Source organism: Thunnus thynnus, chromosome 22 (genome assembly GCF_963924715.1).
Source record: "Thunnus thynnus chromosome 22, fThuThy2.1, whole genome shotgun sequence".
NCBI lineage: Eukaryota > Metazoa > Chordata > Actinopteri > Scombriformes > Scombridae > Thunnus > Thunnus thynnus.
Window position 1 is genome coordinate 23391544 of NC_089538.1, and position 22734 is coordinate 23414277.

General features: G+C 36.9%; 2 protein-coding genes and 2 long non-coding RNA genes across 8 annotated transcripts in view; 2 read left to right on the forward strand and 2 right to left on the reverse strand.

Moving 5' to 3' along the window:
• LOC137174193 (zinc finger protein 850-like) overlaps positions 1-22734 on the forward strand; it is a 343824-nt gene that overhangs the window by 18711 nt on the left and 302379 nt on the right. The gene's annotated exons all lie outside the window — the stretch shown is intronic.
• Positions 3201-13149, forward strand: LOC137174208 (low affinity immunoglobulin gamma Fc region receptor III-A-like). Of its 3 annotated transcripts, XM_067579384.1 has the most exons (5): positions 3205-3428; positions 7041-7307; positions 7395-7655; positions 9694-9834; positions 11575-13149. In XM_067579384.1, exons 1-4 carry the CDS (start codon positions 3398-3400, stop codon positions 9831-9833), a joined length of 699 nt encoding a protein of 232 aa, XP_067435485.1. In that variant the 5' UTR covers positions 3205-3397; the 3' UTR covers position 9834; positions 11575-13149. The 3 variants fall into 3 exon arrangements, with proteins under 3 accessions (XP_067435486.1, XP_067435484.1, XP_067435485.1); XM_067579385.1 differs by having other exon boundaries at positions 3201-3428; positions 7044-7307; positions 9694-13149; XM_067579383.1 differs by having other exon boundaries at positions 3202-3428; positions 9694-13149.
• LOC137174222 (uncharacterized) lies at positions 3837-7034 on the reverse strand. Of its 3 annotated transcripts, none has more exons than XR_010925317.1 (3): positions 6313-7034; positions 5453-5545; positions 3837-5360 (listed from the first exon to the last, which is right to left on the reverse strand). It is a non-coding gene; the product is annotated as an uncharacterized lncRNA (long non-coding RNA). The 3 variants fall into 3 exon arrangements; XR_010925318.1 differs by having other exon boundaries at positions 3837-4156; positions 4307-5360; positions 5453-7034; XR_010925316.1 differs by having other exon boundaries at positions 5453-7034.
• Positions 13274-21438, reverse strand: LOC137174217 (uncharacterized). The gene is made up of 7 exons (XR_010925310.1): positions 19965-21438; positions 19709-19791; positions 19294-19392; positions 18718-18859; positions 16756-16823; positions 15929-16012; positions 13274-13343 (listed from the first exon to the last, which is right to left on the reverse strand). It is a non-coding gene; the product is annotated as an uncharacterized lncRNA (long non-coding RNA).

Here is a 22734-nt window from a genome sequence, read left to right on the forward strand (position 1 = left end):
CATCTTGCATACATTCTTTCAGGTTATGAAAGCAGCGCTGATTACAAAGTTTTTATCATTGTATTTGGTCTTGGATATGTGGCCATTATTGCTGGCGTTACAATATGGGCTGTGAGGAGATATGTAAGTCAAACCTTTTTATTGTAGTTATTTAACTGTAAACAAAGTGTTACATAAACCATTTTTTCTGTATTTTTAGAGAAGACGGGGCACGTGGGACATAGATGGGAGGAGGGTAACCTACTTCCGATGGAGCTCGCAACAGAGGGTAAACTACTTCAGCTATAAAGTCTGAAGGAGCTGGCACCCGGGGAGCACAAGAAACTGAAAATTTCTACTGCAAGCAACTAAAATACGTTTTCCAAAGCCTTTCATTAACCTTATTAAACCTTTCACGGAGACTTCTGTTTGTTCCTTCGATGCTGATGAAAACTGAGGGACTACAATTTTGCAATATGGATGACACAGCACATTGACTGCATAATATCCCAATGACTGTGTGATTTCATAATGCCAAATATCTTTCTTATTCTTGTTGTAAATCAACATTTTGGACTAAAATGATGATTACGTTTCTGCATCAGCATCATCAAATATGAGTATATGAGTATTAAGTATAAAGTGCCCCACTACGGCCAAAAGTGGCCCTGATGACAAGAACAGCAACATGAAATCAAACTGAAATCATTTAAATTTTCGATCCCTTTTTTGGCTTGTCTTACGTGTGTACTGTCCAGGGTGGGGGGAGGGAGGAGGGGGAACCTTAAAGAGTGGAGGAGCAAAGAACAGCCCTTGTCAGGCAGTTGATGAACATCATAATATATACATGGATAAACAAGACTATCATGTTTGCATGTTTATGTTAGAATAATCTATGTCCAGTATTACAGATGAATGTAGAGGCTGATGATTTGCTGTTATATTCTAACCTCCAGTACTGACAAACAAAAATGTGACCATGAAATAATAAAAATTAAACTGAAATCATGAAATTCAAGTGAAATTGCTTTTCAGCAGACATGTGCACATGTTTGCAATACAGATATGCATGTGTAAGTTTCTCCCTTTAATGAATATCAGATCCTAACTGTGATTGAAAAACTGTTTTGAGCAGACGGTCACAGGGTGTTGTCTTTTCCACGTCAAATAAAAGGACCTAACTTCAGAAACCCTTAAAATACATCTACATCTATGCATGTGAAGTTTTTTATTTTTTATATAAAAATGTTTCATTTTGTCTTCAATGGGAGCTTTAGTTGAGAGCAGACGTCCTAAAGAGACGTCCTCTCAAGTGGGATAAACGTCTTTGGGCATTACAGGTTTTTAACAGTTTAATAGTGATGTGAGATTCCACCTCTCCTAGAACGAGGGGAGGTGGAATCTGCTTTTACATTTTACATAATCCTCTTTTATTCTGGTCGGTGTTTACATCCTGTGGTAGGCCTGTGTTAGTGAGACCTTATAACACCTGGCTGACCAGATATCCAGCTTGGGGTGTAAAAGACTCCCTTCTTCCCTTGGGGATTTTGCAGACAGCATATCAAGTGTGACACCAGGGATAAAAACACAACGGACCACTGCTAGACCACATTAAAGGACACATATTGTTCTGTTCCCTGTGCAGCTTTTTGGGACTCTCTGACCACTGTCTGGTTATGGGCAGAAATTAAAATCTGCAAAGCCTGTGGTATAAAACTGAGGAGATGGACCAGTGAGTCAAAGTTGGAGCTACAGGCATGCTTTTGCCACAGTCCTCCATCTATGCAAAAATGTATTAAATGTTTATTTGAAGCTACAGTCATCCAAATGAGTGAAATCAAATAGATATCTTTCAACATTAGTCTTTTTAGTGCCAAAGTTCCTCTTTTTGTTATTATACTTCCACCGCAGCTCAACAGGGAAACACTGTCCGAAGAAACACAAAGAGGGAATTGAATGCTAAAAAGACTGTGAATATGTCAGATATCCACTTGATATGACTAACTCAGACTGCTGAAGCCTCATATAAGCTTCACATCAACTTTTAAATGACTGTATGGACAGTGGATTTTTGTCCCCATCACTTACATTGAAAGCACATTTGTATCTTTTAGTAGCCAGTATGTAACAGGAGGAATGAAAATAATATATTTCACTGTTCATATGGACACCTGACTGTGAACACGTCCTTTAAGGTTGTGCCATGTTTTAAACAACCATAATGGCAAACTTTTATGAACAAGCTAAAACTAAACTGACTGTATGTATCAGCTATGTGTCTTAAAATGGAGCAAATTCTTTTTCGACTTTCTGGCTGAGACAGCATACATATAAATAAAATATAATCTTGTCCTGAACTTATAAGAGTATTGATAAAGTACCAGACCAATAAGCAGCTTTCATAATAGTAGTAGTAGGCTGTAGTTAAGATTCAAACAATACATATCTCTAATAATGATGGGATGAAAATTCACCTATAGTATAGGGCACCAAAACAGCCAGGACTGCCACTGACAGCCTACTGTTGCCTTTCAAAATGACAGGTAGGACAAGAAAACACTTGGATTATATCTAGCTTCTCTTAAAATAATGCTGTAATACAATACTGATTCATTTACTAAATTAATCACATTATTGAGGTGTAACTGAGTTAAGATGGACATATAATACAAAGTGTTAAAACAGAGAAGCAGTCTGATGGTGGGTGGACACCATGGAGACTTTCATTCTCCAGACATAGCAATCAAATAAAGAAGTGAAAAGATGTGGTTCCTGTTGCTGCTCCAGGTTCACATCATTGTCTGTTAGTGTTGTTGTGGAGAGATTTCTAATCTGGTGCCCCTATTGGCAGTAATCAGCAGGACAACATCACTTGTCTGTGCTTTCAAAAAACAAAAATTGTTCATGTGTTATATTTACATCCTGTTTTACTTGAATATGATGTACAGATAACCTGCCTTGTGGCTGACAACAGGTTTGACTGTGTGGTTTCTGGTGAAGACAGTGGTCTATTTATGATGAGGTTGACTGTCATGTGGGTCTCACTTACAACAGTAAGTAGAATCGATTTGATTAAAATCTGTAAAAGATCATCAGCAAACTGTCCTTAGGAGATTTAGTGACATTAACTGACAGCACAGAATGAAGTCATAACTTTCTAAAGAATGTTTTTTATAATTTATAAAATGCTGACATCTGTCTACAGCCTGGGCTGATTTCTTTTTAAAGGTTCTGAAGACTGAGCTCAAGAAAGTTTGCTAAATGAATTAAATGTATGAACTCCGTTGCAGATCATTAGTGTTTTTTTATGTTGTTTTCTATTTTGGCTCTGGCTTTGATGATTTCCTGTCAGATCAGGATGTGGTTGACTGCAGTGTGAAACGCAGACTTAGAGGAAGACAGACCCCACTAACAGAAGATGGAGATCACATCACTCTGCCTGATGCTCTGTAAGAGATTTTACTTTTAAAAAATATTTCTCTCCTGTTCTTTCTTTTTCTCCACTCATCTACCAACCACTTGAGCAGATTACTCTCTGTATCTTTTTCATTGAATTCTTCTTTTCTGAATCTCATATATCAACCAGGATCTGTCTAACCTTTGGTCTAAAGTCCTTGATGATTTTCTCCATTTACATGTTGTTGTAACATAATTGATGAAACAAACTCGAGCAATGTGTACTGATGACACATAGGTATCTGGTTGAGAAAATCTTACAGCAGTTACAACTAAATTTAGATTTAAATTGAATGCCTGCTGCTCTGAGTTCTGAGACTGAGCAATCTTTCGACACCATTAATGTGCTGTACAACCAAAATAATAATCTTAAATAAAAAAAAAGAGGCTGACAGGTGCTGTCAGTTTCACAGGCATTTAAACTGAATCTTATAGGGGACATATCATGCTTTTTGTGATTTTCTGTCATTCATATCCTGTTATGATGTTGAATGTTAAATGTGTTCAAAGGTCCAAAACTTCATCTTGGTCTGAACAATTCGTGTTCTACCCTGCTGACGAGTTGATATTAGCTCATCACACATGTCGATAAAAGGGCGTACGTTTTGCAGCCTTGAATGCTAAGGTTGTTCCATGTGTTGTTCACGTTGTCCAACCAACAAAGTGTTGAAATCAGGAATTAATGTCCATTAATCCTTGTCGGGCCTTATCCCCATGGTCACTTACCAAAGAAAAAAAATGAACACCATTAATTTATGTTTTCATGCGTTTTGCAATCAAAATCTCAAGTTTTTCACAAGCCATAACTTTGTTTCTCTGGTAATACCGCAGGGTTTGAGTAAGAAGAGATTATCATCTACACTATCATTACCATCTCATTAGGTTCGTATGCAACGGAAATGGTGCTTGGCAGGCTGTGGTTTGTGTAGACTCGCAAAAGACCCACCTGAAAGGAAGAATAATAAGGATATTAATTATATTTTGGGGATGGAAGGAGAAAATATTATTTAGTGTCATGTCTTTATTAGCCAATAGACATTAAGTATAATCATCTCTTTGCTGATCTTTTTCATCATGTTCCTGAGGTAATGGACATCTGCTCCTGCCTGCACTACGTTAGAGGTTACGGCACGCTTCCGGTGGAGGTAGAAAGATTTGGCATCTGATGGACATTTGGACATATATGATTGAAAACTCATAGTTTTCAAAGTTGGGGTCCATTAGTTTCTGTGCAAGGAAGTCTCTCAGTGTTGTTTTCTTTGTGTTGATCTCATCCTTTTGATCTTCTTTTTGATTTAATTCTCCTCTTTAAGTGTTAACTCCTTGTGCTGTTTCTCCTTTTTCTTCTCAATTTCTCTTTCTTCAGCTGCATCCCAGTCACCAAAGTTGTCATAGTCTCCAAATAAGTTAAAAGAAATGTTGAAGTCACTCATTGTTGTAATTAGATATTAGCTTGTTAACGTGTTGCAATAAATTGTAAAGGCTCTCATTGTGCCCCTGTTGCTATGGTCACTCATTTTACTCAGAGCATTATTTAAGAACAGACAGTTTCAAGGGAACTAAGTAGTTCCACTGAAACGGTCAAAACCCACACCATGACGTAAATATAAACAACAAAGGAAATGAGTCAGTCTGAAACTAAAAATGTAACCTCTTGGTAAATATGAATTGTAAAAAAAATCTATAATAACAATAATAATAATGATAATGTCAAACTGTAAATGAAGATCCCCAACAGCTGTGCTGGATTTCACACTAAAGTCTTGTGTTAAACCATCAAGGCTGTGCAGGTTACAGGCTGACTGCCTTGTGTTTAGTGATCTGCCGGCAGGATCTGGAGAGGGACTCCAGTGCACTCTTGTGTGTACTCTTTGGTGACATGGAGTAGTTCTCCCTCAGAGACTCCATCAGTGCTGATGCATATGCTGGGGGAGATAAAAATATTTAGATCACATTTAGTGTTATAATATTTAATACATGCACTGACCCAAATAATACATTATATTAAATGACTGACTGAAACTGCTAACTGGTTGATGACGGCTGGCCTCCACAGCCTCAGGTTCTCCACTCCCTCTCCTTCATGCCTGCATCCAAAGCCTCCCTGGACCTGTTTGAGAACAGAAACAATATGTTGAAAAGAAAATGTTAGACATAAAAGACAGCCAACTTAAACTAAACTACAAACATCAGAATACAATTTTTACCAACATGCCAGGCATTAAAGGAATGGTTTGTTCATTCTGGACTCAACACAAGTTAAAGATGTTGGGGAAAGGAACTGAAGGCTTTTACATGATGTTGAGACATTATCAGATGCTGCTGAACAATCAGCTGGCACACCTGCTATTTATTAGCTGTTTCCTGACATCTCTACTTGCTCCTGAGATGGTTTCAAAGTTACACAGAAAGCTTGAAACTGCAAATATGTGTCTGTCCTTTTTGAGAGTAACTCTCATTTTACATTATTTTACAGCAGTGCAATGTCATATATACACTATTATGCAGGAAAATATGGTGAAGATCAATCCTTATAAAAACCTTATATCACATTAACATAACACCACATGAGAATAAACAATTACAAATGTTCTAGCTTAACAAACAGAAAGTCACCAAGCTATGTAACTAGACACAAGATCCTGCGTTAAATAAGTTAATAACTAACGTCATGCCGCGTCAGACGGTAACCGCGTTTACAAAATAGGATGCTAACAATGTTAGTTAACTAACATTAGCATTATCCCTCATTGGCTGGTGGTTTTACAGGTTAGTTTCGCTGCCTCACAAGAATTAACACACATCAGATGTTACTTTTCAATTCAAGCTAGCATGTTGACTGATCTCGAAGTTAAAAACATTGGAACAAGGACTTACCAGAACAGTTCATCTCTTTGTTGAATCCCTCTAGTCAGCACTGCTGCTGAAGGCAGAACTGATGAAGCAGCTTTGTTTACCAGAGAAACCGCACCAGCTAACAGCCTCACACAGTCCTGGCTTTGACATTCCATCCTGAACTTCATCATATCGCAAATAACATAACCCTCCTGTCTAAAATGAGTCACAGTCACATAGGCAGCAGTGAAGTCTGTCTCTTCAACTGCATGAAAGCTAGCTGTTGCTGTTCCTGCGAGGAAAGTGGACTTCAGGTCCTGACAGGCTGGAATTTGTGCAGCCTGCACAAACACAATTATTCATGATGATGAAAAATGATGAAATGCAAAACTAGCGAAAAAACAAACAAACAAAAAATCACTAGATAACGACCGCTCAGGCTTATTAGTACCTAGCACTGCTCAGTGTACTGCAGCTGGGACGAGGAGAGTGACTCCCTTCTGTGATGTAATATCACATGTTGTTGAAAAAAAATTTTTTTTTCTGCCTTTATGTCTCGTTTAACTAGTAAAATCATTCATTAACCTTTAACAGGATCATTTTCATGATACACGAATTTATTAAAATAAGTTGATTCATGCAGCTTTAACTGTTACCACTCAACAACAATATAACTGCAGCAAGCAGACTGTATTTAACACATATCATCAATTATGTATACAGAAGAAAATTTAAATACATTCATAATTATTTCCCTTTTGAACCCCCAGCAGCCACACTGAGCATCAGTCCCAACAGATCTCAGTTTTTTCCGTATGACCAAATCTCTCTGAGCTGTGAGGCACCAGCAAACTCCAGCGGCTGGATAGTGAGGAGAAACACTTCGAAATTGACATCTCAGCGATGCATGCATGGCTGGGGAATCCCAAGTGAATCCTCCTGCATCATTGAGAATGCCTACGAGTCAGACACTGGATTGTACTGGTGTGAGTCCCAGCGGGGGGAGTGCAGCAACACCGTCAACATCACTGTTACTGGTAATACTAAATGTAAACTCTATTAGTCATGAATCAAATACATCAATTATGGAAATTTATACTGGTGTTTATTCTCCTATATTTCAGATGGTGTTGTGATCCTGGAGAGCCCTGGACTTCCTGTGACAGAGGGAGACGATGTGACACTTCTGTGTTCCTACAAGGAAGAAGATGAAACTAAATCTACATCAAATTTCTCTGCTTCATTCTACAAAAATGGTGTTTTCATCGGGTCTCCGCCTGCAGGAAAGATGACCCTCCGAGCTGTTTCCAAGTCTAATGAAGGCCTTTACGAGTGTGAACACCCCACAAAAGGAGGGTCATCACAGAGCTGGCTGGCAGTGAGAGGTGACAATGATCTTCTGCTTCCTGTAGACACTAGAGTGTGTGATAGGAGGAGGTCAGCTGTAGTGGCAGCATTTAGCTGCTTTGGAAGCTGAAATAATGTCATTGGATGAGTTTAAACCCACTGTGGAGCTAAAACACTATAGTACTTCAAGCTAATTAGACTAAAACCTCCAAACCAGAGTTGTAGCTACCACTGAGGACAATGACATTATGTCTGTGGTATTTTTTCTTGAAATTTGGGGTCTATAAACTCTAAATTACATATTCAAAAACCGATCATATCTTTCTTTTTAAGGTTTCTCCCAGTGTTTTTGTCTCAATGAATTAGACTTAATTTACTGTAGATCAACAGATAAAGTATTCAGTATTTTCCCACCAAACCTTTATTCCTACCTGGTGTTTAAGGCTTTAAAACACCATTTAGACCTTAATGTTGGGAAATCAAATGTACAGGTTGAAGGAGGAGGACCATACACAGACTTGTTTGTTTCATCAACTTCTAATTTGAATAGCATTGTGCTGAATCAAAGTCCAATGTTTCAACTTACGCCTTCATCAGGGGCCAAACATGAATACCGGGTTGAAAACCACTTTTTATACATTTCCATAAGGCAGCTTATAGGATGTGTTTGTTTTACACATTATGGCACCATCTTGTGGTTAAATTAAAATGCATCAATCCAGCCAAAAGAACAAACCGAAGAACCAAATTCCAATATAATTTCCAACAAATTGTATTAAAACTAAATAATAACAGTTAAACTTAGCTCGTAAGGAAACACAAGTCTAGCTCTTCATTCAGTCCATGTGGAGAAACTGTTTAATTTATGTATCCAAAATACTTCACGTTTCAAAAGCAATAGATCCAGATTGCCGCCCCACTTATTGCAATGTACTTTCTCAGTGGCTTGGAAGTGTAGACTAGAAGTTGTTTGGCTGTGTTCTAGAAAATGTTTTGCTACAGAAGAAGTTAGAATCTGTCTCTTGTCTTCTCTAATGTACAGAATATAAAATGGAACTGTTAAAGGATGCGGTTGGTGATTTTTTAATATTTTTCTTAGTGTCATCAAATCTCATGTATAGAGCCAAACCAACAATGAACTGATCTCTGCAATACTGTGTCTATCCAAAGTCTGATATGTCTTATTCCTCAGTGCCGTTGTTATCCAAAAACTATTAAAAACACGTCAGTCAGCCACGCCGCTGATCTGGGTGACATGTTCCTTCATTATAAAGAGTTCAATCACATTAGTTTGTTTAGAAACGGCACCAAAGACTAATAACAGTGATCATGCTTTCAGTTTCCGTAGAGTAGTTCTGTGTAAGGCAGACGCCACGGAGCATCTGCGGCAACGTGGTTCAGTTTAAAGAGCTACACTAGCCTGTTGTGCTACATAACACAACCTCTTGACTTTGTGATACATTATACATTTCTCAACAAACTTCAGTACAAAGTGCAGTGATGTGGCTCATTGACGTGTTTTTAATAGTTTTTGGACAACAACGGAGATCTAAGGCACAGAGGAATAAGATATATCAGGCTTTGGATACACACACAATACTTGTTAGTACATTAGTTCATTGTTGGTTTGGGTCCAAACATGAGATTTGTTGGCAATAAAAAAAATATAGAAAATTGTCCTTTAACCGAATAAATGAAATATGAATGATGGGGGACTCATGACCTCATTATTTCTAAAATCATGACTATGGTCTTGCCCTAAGCTCATATTTTTTGTGAACCAATTTATAAATTCATACCCTTGTATTACTTAATTTTTGTTCTCAATAGAATCATTGTGTGTGCAAATTCACAGAACAGAAAATATGAAATTTCTATGTTTAAGCCTACCATTACTGCCACCTACCACTACAGACCTTATAGTATAATAAATTAGAGTTGGAAGACTGTTGAGAATATTCTTATGGCACTAATTTGGAATTAATTAATGGAGAGATTTCTTTTCCTTGGCTGACTTTTTGGGAAATTTCCTTAAATTGAGCCTAATTGTTGATCACACACTTTTCTTCCTCACAGCTGGAGCTCAGCCTACAAGTGTCCCTACCACTCCTCCTCCTCCTCTTAAGTCTCTGCGCCTGTTGTGCACCATCCTGCTGTTCATCCTCTACAATGTCATCCTCATTATGTGTGTACTCATTTACCGAAGGTGGGCTTGAGGTAAGAACACCTCAGAAAAATAACAGAATATATTGATCCCTTTATTGATGATGTTTTCTGTTGGCCTCTCTCAGGGGGTCAGAGGTCAGACGCTGCAAAGACTGAATGTCAACATACTGGTGCTAAAACTCAGCACTCTGTAAACTCATATTATCAGCTTAATTAAATCAATGTATCTGTTGTCATTTACTCAAAGATACTATCAGATTGGTTTGTCAGTTTTATGTTCAAGTTGTCATTTTAAAATCAAACATTTCAGAACTTATAATTGTGACTTCAAGTCTTAGGACCTAAAATCAAGAGCTGTGTTTCCCACTGAACAGTCACTAGACTTTACAAACATTGTTATTGTTGCTCTTTGGCAAGAAATCCCTCCTTTTCTTTTACGCTGCAGTTTAAACAATACTGGCACGCTTGTTTTCTTTTTGGAGGGGGCGAGTCACATGAGTTTGGCAAGTGGTGACCTGGTTGTGGCTAATGAGGTGAGGCTAGCAGCAATAGAGCTGGTTGTCATAGCTGTTACGGACTAGTCAAGTCTAGGGGATTCAGTATTAAGAACCAATACTAGTCCTAACCTGGAGGGTGTAGAAAAGGAGGAAACGTGGAAGAACACAGAGGAAGACGGACTGGTTTCCAATGTTAGAGATAGACAGTCTGGAGGTGGGTTACCTTATCGGGTTTCCACGCCGACTAGCATTTCAAGTCCCTCCGACTCGGCGGCGCTGGGCGTTGCTCTCGTGAGCCGCGAGCTCCTTCTGGCGGTTCAGTTCAGTTTTTGGTGGTTGGGGGATGGGTCCCCGAAGAACAAAACTGGTTTTACTCAAGGGTCCGGCCGCAGGAAAGGTGTGCAGCTGTAAGGTCTCGAACGCTTCTAAAAAGGACGTCTCTCTGGGCTTTAACTCAACTCGTATCACTTTCAATGTTCGCGCTTTCCCAGCTGAGCCTCATCACGTTACTCCAGTGGCTGCACGCGCACCTCACCGTGACGTCCTTTTATCAACCCGCAGCTTAACCACACCCCCTTGTTATCTTCTCAATGAAAACCAGTCCAGTTTAGGAAAGGGAAAGGAAGAAAGAGGAACTATAAACCCTGCCCCCTTTACTCCTAACACAGCAACAACAAGACTAGCCTTTAGACTGCAAAATAATACGCTGACAGAATACACTGTAACATCGACGCCAGTGAAAAGTATTTAATATCACTATAGAAATCAATCCATGACCACCATTTTTATTTTTTTCTCTTTTTTGAATCAAGTTAATGATTGTTTTCATCTTTTTATGTCAGTGCTGCTCTACAGTATTAGCATTGCATGTTACCTGTGCTGTAAGATGTAAGTACAGTGAGAACTGAAGGATAGTAATAACATTTATGACTGATATTGATTGAGGGAGAAAGGGTTGGTTCAGATTTGTAAATTGCCTTAGGAGGGTTTGAGAGGGTAGGACTCACTTGTTTGTTAATTCATTGTCAGAATTCTGTGTTTTTTGTTTTTATGTCTGTATTTTTGTGATTCAATAATAATTAAAATTAAAAAAGGAAGTGAAAGAATGCAAAGCTAAGGGTAGACACGGTACATGCAGGTGACAACTTATCAAGATTACTGACAGGTGACTTAAAAAAAATGACGCAACATTAATGAAAAGATGAACTGTCTGATGCCGCTTATGTGGAATTAAATTAAAATAGATACAAAAAATGAAATTAAAAAGACTACGTCCTCTCTGCTCTTCTTACAGCTCAAGCTGAAGCAAAGAAAAGAGCTTCTGACTATCTCACACTGGAGGGATGAGTCCTGTTTCCATGAAGATCAATTATATAGCAATAACCTCATTTAACATTTATATATATTTTTTTAGAATTTTATATTTTCTTATGTTTATTATCTCTTAGTTACTATAAAGTGTGAAGTATACTGTGCTTGCTTTTGCTAACTTAAAAGTGATATTTACATGGTTCACTTAATAAATAGTCTGCATGCACTGCACATGTCAAAAGTACATTTTTCTGGATCTTGCATCTGATGATGCCATATAGATATATATATATATATTACATTATTTTAATTTGTATTGTCCCTGTAAAATCACTAAATAAATAAATAAACTTCTTCTAAATAGACTTCTGTTTTATAGGTATTTGTTTTGGGATTGTTTGTTGTACAGGGATAATCTCTATCATACTTTTTACTGACAAAAAAGACATTTTAGAGCTGACAGATAGATTTCAGAGGCATCATCAGCCATGTAGACAAAATGTCACAGTATGGACTAATCGAGCTGTTTATGACTTTCCTGCTATGCTAACATATGACAATGCTAACATGCTGTTGTCCAGCAGATATAATATTTACTATGTTTACTGTCTTAGTTTAGCCTGTTAGTGTGCTAACATTTAGCAAAACACAGCTGAACTAATGGGAATATGGTCCAAAAACTAAAGTATTCAATGAAAAGTTAAGGGCTCAACAAAGTTATTACAATTCATCTTAATTTGTGTACCAAATTTTGTGCCAATTCATGCAATAGCTCTTGTGACATTTCAATTGAATCTATAAATGTGAACCTCATGATGGTGCAAGATAAAGAGTCAGAGGATCATCAAGAGCCACAAATGTCTGTCCAGAATATCACGGTGACACATCCATTTGTTAGTTTTTGAGTTATTTTATCCTGGATCACAGTAGTGGACCAACACTGCCATTCCTAGAGGCTAGAATCTCAAAACATGCAGGTTTGTGCATCAAAACCAGTTTGTAAATTAGATTTCATGAACTTGTTATAAGTGGCTTAACTGGGACACAAGAGTTAACCAACAGTTATTGTCTGGTATAGACAATATTATCATAAATCACAGTATTTACACCGCCAAGATGTTCATTCACCCATTCATTCGTGTGTGTGTGTGTGTGTGTAAAACTTAAATGAATTATTACTTCCTGAAGCACTTAAGAATGTGCAACACCCAAATTTCACGAAAAGCTGATCGACAGCATCATACATGACTGTATTACCAACTACCTGTCAGTAACATCCAAGACACTGGCACTTGGTTATTTATAGATTACACTGGATAGATGTCATGTACCCAGAATGTTCTGGACTGTTCTCATGGGTTTTGAGTATTTCACTGCAATTTTTCCAGTCATTAAGTCCATTATTGATTAGTTTGTAGCTTTTTGTGAGAACAGCTTGCAGCAGAAGCAGTAAAGACTTTTTTTCTTGGAATATAACACCCAGCTTCTCTTGATTTTCTCTCCATTCACTAATTTTCTGTAAAAGTGGTGGTGATGGGAACTTCTCCCATCCTGTCATTGTGGAAATGTAGAGTCTTATTTTACCTGATATGATCGCTGCTGACTAACTCTGTCCTCATCATATCAGACAGGATCTATAGCTGCTGCCTTGATGGACTCACATACTTCAGGATCTGTTCCAGTTGATGGTGTCTGCAGGCTGTAGAGTAGCAGTGAATGTTGTGCTTGTTGTTCCTTCACCTGCAGGCAAATCTAAACATACAAGCAAATATAGTTATTAATCCTTCAGTAAGAACACACAATGATTCATAAATTACAACACATCAGGCAATAAACACATCTAAAGCATAAATTATAGATAACAGTTGACCAGAACTGTTCAATTACATGAGTGAAAAAAGGTCAAGTTTCCAGGTTTAAATTATTTTTGATGGGAATAAGTTATTTTAGCTTTAATGTGTCCTGTAGAGAACTAACAGTCTAACAATGATTAGTATTTAAGTTAGCTATGTTCCTGTTCTTAATATAGAAATGATATTTATGATTCAATATATTTTATTGCACTAGTGTCACCATGACAATGCAAATATGTAAGAAACCATTTAATAATAGATCATATTGGTATTTGACTTGAAACTTTCTTAAATGGACCCATAGTTCAGTGTAGTTGTAGCTCATTTGAATTAAAAAAAAAAAAAAAGATCCAGTAGGTGGCGATACTGCCTAAAAATGAATGAAGAAAATGAATGAATTAATGACTGAAAATGAAAATGGCTTTCTGTCATTGTTAAGGGTTAGAAAATGAAAAATGAAGTTTTGGCCAAAGTACTGATATGATAAAAATAGATTCCCCAGCATCCATTTGTGGACAAATAGACAAAACATTCCAGATGGGTCAAAGACCAGACGAGCCTTTTTTTTGGTTACATTACATTAAATTACATTCCGGATACATTAAATTAACAAAAAAGAGAAGTAAATACATTTATAACATATTAAGTTAAACTATATTGTCTACTTTATCATTTCACTTATATTTGAAGAAAATGAAGTGGAAATATATGTATGAAATAATGTCATGAAGTGCAAAATTGTCAATCAGTGTAATGGTCCCAACTTCAATATCACTATTACATTTTTAACTAAATATATAAAATTCTAAATAAAAGTACACTTTCACTTTCTAGGCATATTTTTATGAATGCCACTATTGTTGTATTAAAAGGATTTTGCATATTGTTTTGATATTAAAATCATCAGGGGACTTTTGTCCCAAATATTCGGTTCATTTGAGGTCATTCAGTGTAATGAGATCAAGAAGCCATTTTGAAATCATATCACAAACTGATAGTCATGTGACAATCTGTGACATCATCAAAAGGACCCCTGAAGACCTATTTATAAAAAAAATAAAATAATAAATATTAGATATTTTCATCTTTTCATCCTGTGGTACAATGAAAATACAAATCTAAACACATGTATTCTTTTAGATAACTGTAATTAACTTTGTAGGTCAAGGTCATTGTTTGATATAGGTGGCTTAGTGTTTGCCTGTAAAATATGATTAAGTATTTTGAGTAGCCATATACGTTTGAAATTTATTAAGGCATTGTTTGCCTACCTGTTATGCACATTGAAAGAGATTTACTGAATCAACATTTTATTTTCTGTGCAATAATTTATACCTCTAAACATTCTTGATTTAAGTCTCTAACTTTTTCAACATGTTTTATTACACTAAGCAACATAAAGTGCTATCTTATGCCAATTGTTCTGATAACAGCATTTTACCACACATTCATTGTTCAATAAAATTGTAAAATAAAATGTAATTTATTCAGGATTCTGAATAGTGTAGTCTAATGATGATAATATTACAACAATAGTGGCACTGATGGTAGAATTTTACATTGGTTTTTTAACAAAGCGTCATTCAGTGTAAGAAGTTGTGGTCATTCAGTGTAATGCATATACTAATACAAAAATCAAGCAATATGCTAATAATGAATTTTGTTTATTAAAATATATGCAAAAATATATAATCAAACTAAATAATATTGTATTTTAAACAGATTTCACTTTGGGTTTTTTTTGAGTTTCAATGAAGTGCTTAAATATAGTACTTTTATAAACCATATACATCCATTTTCTTGTGCCATACAAGATTTTTTTGTATTATCAATTTTACTACACTGAATGACATTTTAGGGGTCGTTGTTAAGAAATCAGAGTAAAAATGTAGGTTGATTACCATTTTTTACTAAAAAAAAAATATTAATTTAAGTTAAATAATATTAAGTTAAACAATATACACTCTAATGTCCTGAACAAAGAAGAAATTTTAAGTTGTAGGATAGTTTTTTGGTGCTTGAAAACCCAGTTTCATCTTTGACTCAGATGTACAGGATGTACGTTCATAACTGATATATTTGACAGAATTATAGCAGAAATGTGTCTGGATTTGTCCATATTAACATTAGTTACATAACTGCAGCTGTAACATACAATTAACAGAGCTCATCTGCTGCAGTGTTTGATATGATGTTAGATGTTTTTGAGCTGCAGCTGTGTTTAAACATACAGAACATCCAGACTGTTACACCACTGCACTAAGTCCTTTGTCTCATTCTACTGCGTATAAAGTAGCACCGTACAAATAAACTATATTTAATTTGACTAAGACCTACATTTAATTAGTAACAAGGCATAACTGTAACAGTCAATAATAATAATAATAATAATAATAATGATAATAATAATAATAATAATAATAATGACAACATAACAGTGTATTATCAATTACACAGCGACCACAAATAACTGGCTGAACGTACCTGCTTCAGAGTTTGGTGTGGATGGGAGATCAGATGTAACTTCTCCAGCAGCTGGAGGCTTCTGCAGATGTTTCCTGAGAGCATCTGGACAATTATAGAGTAGATATCAGCCTGTTACAAGCAAACACATGTAGCTAACGGCAAACGCATGTAGCTAACGACAAATAAGTGCTGCAGCCTGTTGCAACAGCTGTGTTTAAGTTCAAACTTAGTTATAACATAAATTATTACTAAGTTGTGATTTATGCATCACTAAAATAAAATCCTGCACCACAGAGATAAGTTACAACATAACTAAATATTTACACACGTCTCTGGGGTAGGTGTCAATCATAACATGTCACAGAACTCACTGATCGTAAAACAGCAGTTTTTCTGCCACACAGCGTCATTTTTTCATGAATTGCTGCCATTTTACAACACAGTAATCCAGTATAGACTTAATTTATTGATATGATATTTCAATATTGATCTAGCTTACTACAATGTGCTACAATACCAAGTGGATCATACAAGCTGACACATAGCTAGTGCAACCAAGTGCAGAAATCTACGTTTTTATGGATATAGTGTTAGTCATTATCACTGACATTGGTCTGAAATTTCAGCACAATGCCTTACGTTGTAGGAAGGAGCAGTTATCCAGACAGCTGCTACTGACTTGCCATTTAGATTCATATCCTTCATTTTGTAACGTTATCTGAGTCCAGCAGCTATCGTAGCATCATTGTCTAGCATTAGCTTTATTGCTACTTCGCTAGCTAGCTGCTACAAATGAAACGTCTACACACAAAACGGCATTTTATTGCTAACATAAGACAACATACCTCTATATTGGGCTTTCTTTTCCTCCTCTTATCTCCATTTTCTTCCTTGTGCACCTGAAGGTTTGGACCTTTACATTATGAAATAAAATGTGAATATCTGCCTCTTGACATCTCCTCACAGACTTTGTCTGTGATGCATCATCCCTGTTTTTCAGTGCACACAGTCAGGGCCAGACTGGGAAAATTATTCACGCCGGGAAATATAGTGTGAAATATAGCTCCAGCCAGGCCACTTTTTAAGCGGGAGGTCTGGGGGTCCCCCTCTAGGAAAATTTTAGTTACAAAGACTTGATTTCCTGCATTCTGGTGAAATTCAGTATTTAGTATTTTAGTAGGGTATTATGCTCTAACATGTTGACTGCTTTAACATTGACGGGACAATGATGACGCATCGGTAACATTAGCTATGTTAGTTACGTAGCAAATGTTAGCTAGCACGTTCATTTACCTTTCTTTTTTTCTCTCTTTTTCTCTCTGCTCCACTCTTCCTCTTTTTTCCACTGTCCATTTGCTGCTAAGTCATTTAGCCACACTAAATGCACTTGCTGACAAATGCAAAGTGTAACTGCCATCTATTCTCTCTCTCTCTCTTTTTCTATCATGCCTAGCTGTCACAGCATGCAGGGCAGTTCAGGGTCATAAAAAAAAAAAAAATCTGCGGCCTGCAGCAGGCCTGCTGGGCCATTTAGCAGGCCAGGCAACCAGGAAAAGTCCTGGTGCTCCCGATGTCAGTCCGGGCTTGCGCACAGTATGTTTATTTTTCTTTGAGGCCGACCAGTGCCCATCAGACAGCGTGGCGCCCTCGGCGACAACCTATATGGCCTATGTCTTTATGCCATTTTTCAGTAGAGTCCAAGCTGATGTATTTTAATGTCTTGTTTTGTCTGATCAACAGTCCCAAATCCCCAAATAATTCAGTTTACTGTCATGCGACACCAAAAAGCTTAAAAAAAGTTCTAGAAATAGTTGAATTGTTGGATTCAACAACTGTGAGGTTGGAAAGGTGTGATGTGTGACGACCACCATCCACTACAACCTCATGTAAAAAGTAGAATTATCACCTCTCTGACAATGTCAACAAAAACTTTTTAATGTAGAAGATGGTTATAAGAGATGGTTAATCTTTGTACAGTTGATGTACAGATGTATTAATTCCTCATCATCTTGTTTTTGTCATATGACCTCTGTCTTTTTCAAAATAAATAAAAGTTATACTCTCTTTTTGTTGTTGAAATTTTCATCCACTCTTTCCTGCTAACAAGCTAAGCTCTTCAGTGGCTCATAACAGTCACTACTTTAGTGTTTTGTTACTTCACCATCCTATAGACAGTGAGAAAGGGAATGTGCTGATATAGTTTTATGAAATTTGAGGAACTTTAAACAGCGAATATAATTTGCAACCTTTGATTGGATTTAAGACTTAATGTTTCCAAAACTCTGCTTTATTTTGCATAATCCTGAATGCAACGTCACTAAGTGTGCATACTGGATACTTCAAGAGTTAGTCATTCAGGTGAATGATGTGTTTATTGATAATGCCAGATATGTTATGAAGTGACCTACTAATACTGGCAATCTTACCCTGACTCTTCAAGATTTATTACAGTAAGATGTTCTGGTAGAAGGCTACTTTCATCCTCATCAATCATTTCTCTGAACGAACAAATATTACACAGCGTGAATTCAGCCTCAGCTCACAATAAAACCTCTGCATGTCCCTCTGTTATAACACTGTGACTCTGTGCACATGTAAAACAGCTGTAAGTTTATTAGAGCAGCTCTTGCACTGAAATGTTTACTGCACATTATGTGTAATCTCAGTTTGAATTTTAAAAAAATCAGTATGAAGCTTAGACATGTGGGATCAATGCATAATTATCTCTGTCACTCATGATGTGATTGGTCCACTGATGGAACATAATTCTTATAATGATAATCCAAATTTTTCATCAGTAAACATACCTCTCAGTGACTTCAATTCTGTCGGGGTCAAGGGGTGTTTGGCCTCCCCCTTGGTGGTTGGGCTCCTTGTTTTCAGGGTATCTGTCCCCAAATGGCCACAGCTAACTCCTTGACATAGAGGCCACACATGACACCCTATGACCTGAAATAGATGAAAACAAAACATGTTTTAGAAATGAGTAAAAGTTTTATCATGAAATAGGTTTTCTAGTCTTTTTTACTTTATTTTATTTTATTTACTTTTATTTATTAAAGGTCAGGAGCCTCTGGATCAGACATCTACGTCAGCCTGGAGCAGTACCTATCAAGCTGGAACCTGACAACATGTCAGGTTCAAGAAAGGACACTAGTAATTGTTGAGCATCTTCCAGCATTGTTCTTTTAACCCTTCTTGTCCCTTTAGTATAAAGCGATCACAGACTAGCCAGGCTGATGTACATGAAATGATCCAAACCAAGTTATCCAATTAACTATTAAAATACTTTTGCTTCTGTACAAAGAAATTACTTTCCAAAACAAACATATACATTTTTAATTCAATGAAATACACTAGTGGTATTCGACAGTGGTGCCAACCTGTGGAGTTGGTTCTCCCCTAGGGGACCCCCCTCTCTCTTCAATGACTTCAAAACACTGGCCAGCACTCCCAGTCAGGGCACTGGGATAAAGCAGCACCTAGAGGTTGGAGATTTTAAAAGTCCAAAATCCATCTTTTTAGGATGTAGCCAGTTAAACACAACCGATCTATAGACTGTCTTTGCTTTCTTAAATTCAAGACTCTGTACGCTATGATAGAAAGTTCTAAAAAGTACAATATAATAAACTATATTCTTTAAGGTTCCAAGAAATAAATTTGGAGAGACTCTGGACATTTTAATACTAAGATATAAGAGTCTAGTATTTACATAGTATCACCCAAAAACAACAAAAAACCCACCTAAACAGCCATCATGTTTGTAAAAATGTGTTTTTGTGAATATGCAGAGTTTACCTGCTGGTTATGAATCTTACTGCAGGACTGCTGTTGCTGCTGATGACCTCATACAGGGTGCTAAGAGTTGTACATATCTCAGCCTGTGTACAATCATAGTATGAAACACAGTGTTTAAACCTGATAGAAATAATTTTGCTAGAGATATGATCACATATCAATCATTATAAAAAGTAGCATTTCATGATTGTTCATTTAATTATTCTGCCTCTAAACAACAATAATACACAAAAATATAGACCTGTTGTAAAGATACCTTCTCTGTGTCAGACTGTTCTGGTGCCATGGCGGTGCAGAGTGGCTCCTTCCAAGAGGATGGGGACAAAAGTCGTCTATCTGGCTGAAGTAAGATGGGGCAGGTGGTGCCATCCACTCCATAAAAGGCACAGTAGGGGTCTGACTGTCAGTGGGCCCGCAGAAAATGACAGACACATGTTAAATATAATGGTATGGCAAAACAAGGGTGCACACTTGTACAGTATATATAGTCATCCATCATGCAGATTAGTCTACCTAGTCTAGAATTTAAACTATGGTTCCCAGGTCCAAAACTGTAAATTGTAACTTACATTCAAATTTGAACTTGATTAGACAATTGCTTTTTAATTTTTTTTTTTGTTTGTGTCCTTCAAATTCATTTAATAACACAATAAAGGGAATAGTTTGACATTTGGGGGAGATATGCTTATTCACCAGTTAGTTGAGAAGATCAATATAATACCACTCTCATGTCTGTACGTTAATTGTATTGCTGGAGCCAGCAGCTGGTTAGCTTAGCTTAGCTTAGCATAAAGACTAGAAACCAGGGAAGACAGTTAGCCTAGCTCTGGCCAAAGGTAATCTGCCTACCAGCACCTCTGAAACTGACAAATTTAGCTAACTTGTTGTATCTCATTCGTTGTATTCGTCCATACAACAAAGAAAGACAACTTGCTGTTTTTCAGGGGATATAACATTACCGCCTTTGATTTTGGGAGAGGCTGCATAAAGTCGAGTGCAATAGTATGTCAGCTAGGTTAATTTGTACTAGCTAACAGTTAACGTTAGCTAAAACATTCACTGAACACAGCTGAGTTCAAATTAACGTTAACGTTAACGTTAGTAAACTGTAAATTGCCTTAATTCTCGAGGGTCATATCTAACGCTAGATCACTCTGAATGTGATTTTACCTTCTTTAGAAAAACAATACATCGATATTATAAGTGTAGGACGGTTTATTAAGAGAACGTCACATTATAGGCAGATAAAAGTCGGGCCACTTACCGCAGTAGCAGTCGGCAGTTAGTGGCGGTGAATTTGCTGTCGGTGAATAAAATAGAAGCCCGCCAACCGTCGTCACTAGATGTCGCACTACGCATGTCCTGAACACAGAGATGATTTTTGCCTGGCAACAGCGGGGCCAGCCCGAGTTACACTATCGAGCGACCGAATGTCACGTGACTGAGTGATGGCATTACACTATTGGTCGGCCGAATGCCACTTCCTATATCAGATTCAAATTAAAAGCCCTCGCTTCAAATTAAAAGCCCTGTAGCGTTTCATATACTGTATTTTTTTTTTTTTTTTTTAGCCATGATGCATCACACTGAGCCACAGCCACAGTATATTGCCTTGTTAAATAATACCACTGCATTGGTCAATCAAAACCACAGTTCCTGCACATAAACTATGGAACATGGAATATGCCACCTCAATTATAGTAAACTGTTAAATTGTTTGATTATATGAATTTATTTATTATTTATTTATTTATTTAATTTATTATTTATTGATTAATTTATTTAATTAATTTAAAATAATTATTTTAAATTGATCAATTACATTTTACTTAAAGTAAAATAAATGAATTGAATTTTTTAAAAAAATCTTTTATTGAGAGAAAGAACAGAACAAACCAGGTCTATAGGTCATTATGAATTCACTCAGTTATAGGTTTGAGGGGAAAACAATAAATGAGTTTATACATAAAAGATCAAACCATCTTAACCAGCTTGACCAGCTTACCAGCTGGGCTTTGCCGGTCAGTCCGGCCAGCCAGCTGGCCAATCAGCTTGACCAGCACACACTAGCTTAGCTTGACTGAGTGACCAGCCATATCAAGCTGGCCAGCTATACTGACAAACCAGCAAGACCCGCCTCACCAGCTTGTCCAGTCTGGTAAACCAACTAAACCAGCCTAACACCAGCTAAGACCAGCTAAAACCAGCAACCAACTTAAGCCGGTCTGTGCTGGTTTTTTCAGCAGGGAGTTTATCCACAAATCCATTAGCATTGCTAGCGTTGGTTATCCTTTGAAGCTAACAGTTAGCTACAGTGGTAGGCTGGTAAACAATTTAAACTGTGTTTGGTTGGAGAGGTTACCTCGATAAAGTCATGCACACAACAAGACCACAAACATAAAGTTGGACTCACCTGTATATAATGTTAATATCTGCAGCGGCTCAGTGTGTCCCCAGGCTGGTTTTGCCAATTTCATAGTTTTATATCCAAAGTGTGTAAAAGAAGTTATGAATTATGTTCATTATTTAGGCTATTTGTTTATTTATTTAGTGTAGCTCTCCTTAAATTGAGTGGCAGCCAACATGCTTCAAAACATGCATGCAAACATGGCAAGCTGTTTGACTTCCTCTGTCACTAATCTTTGTACAAGTTGGATAATGGAACAAGCGGAAACTTTTGTGTGCTGAACTCTTATAACAATGAAATCAGGAAATACCCCCAAAAATGAGGCTATCCATTATACAACGTGAACAACTTAAATTATTTTTACAGTTAATTATACAGTTGACAGGCATTGCTTTGTGACTAATAATATATAGATTACAAGATGGTTATATACTTAAGAAACATTGAATCAAACTTCTGGCTTTAAGGAACACAGAAATTCAAGCTAAGCCCTAACTGAACTCATGATACAGGTTTGGACTTACTTTATCTGAAGTCACAGCAGAGTGAAAAACAACTGGGGAAGATGTGCTTTGGAATGTGGGTGTGTGTGTATGTATGAGAATTGAAAGTGAAAGGA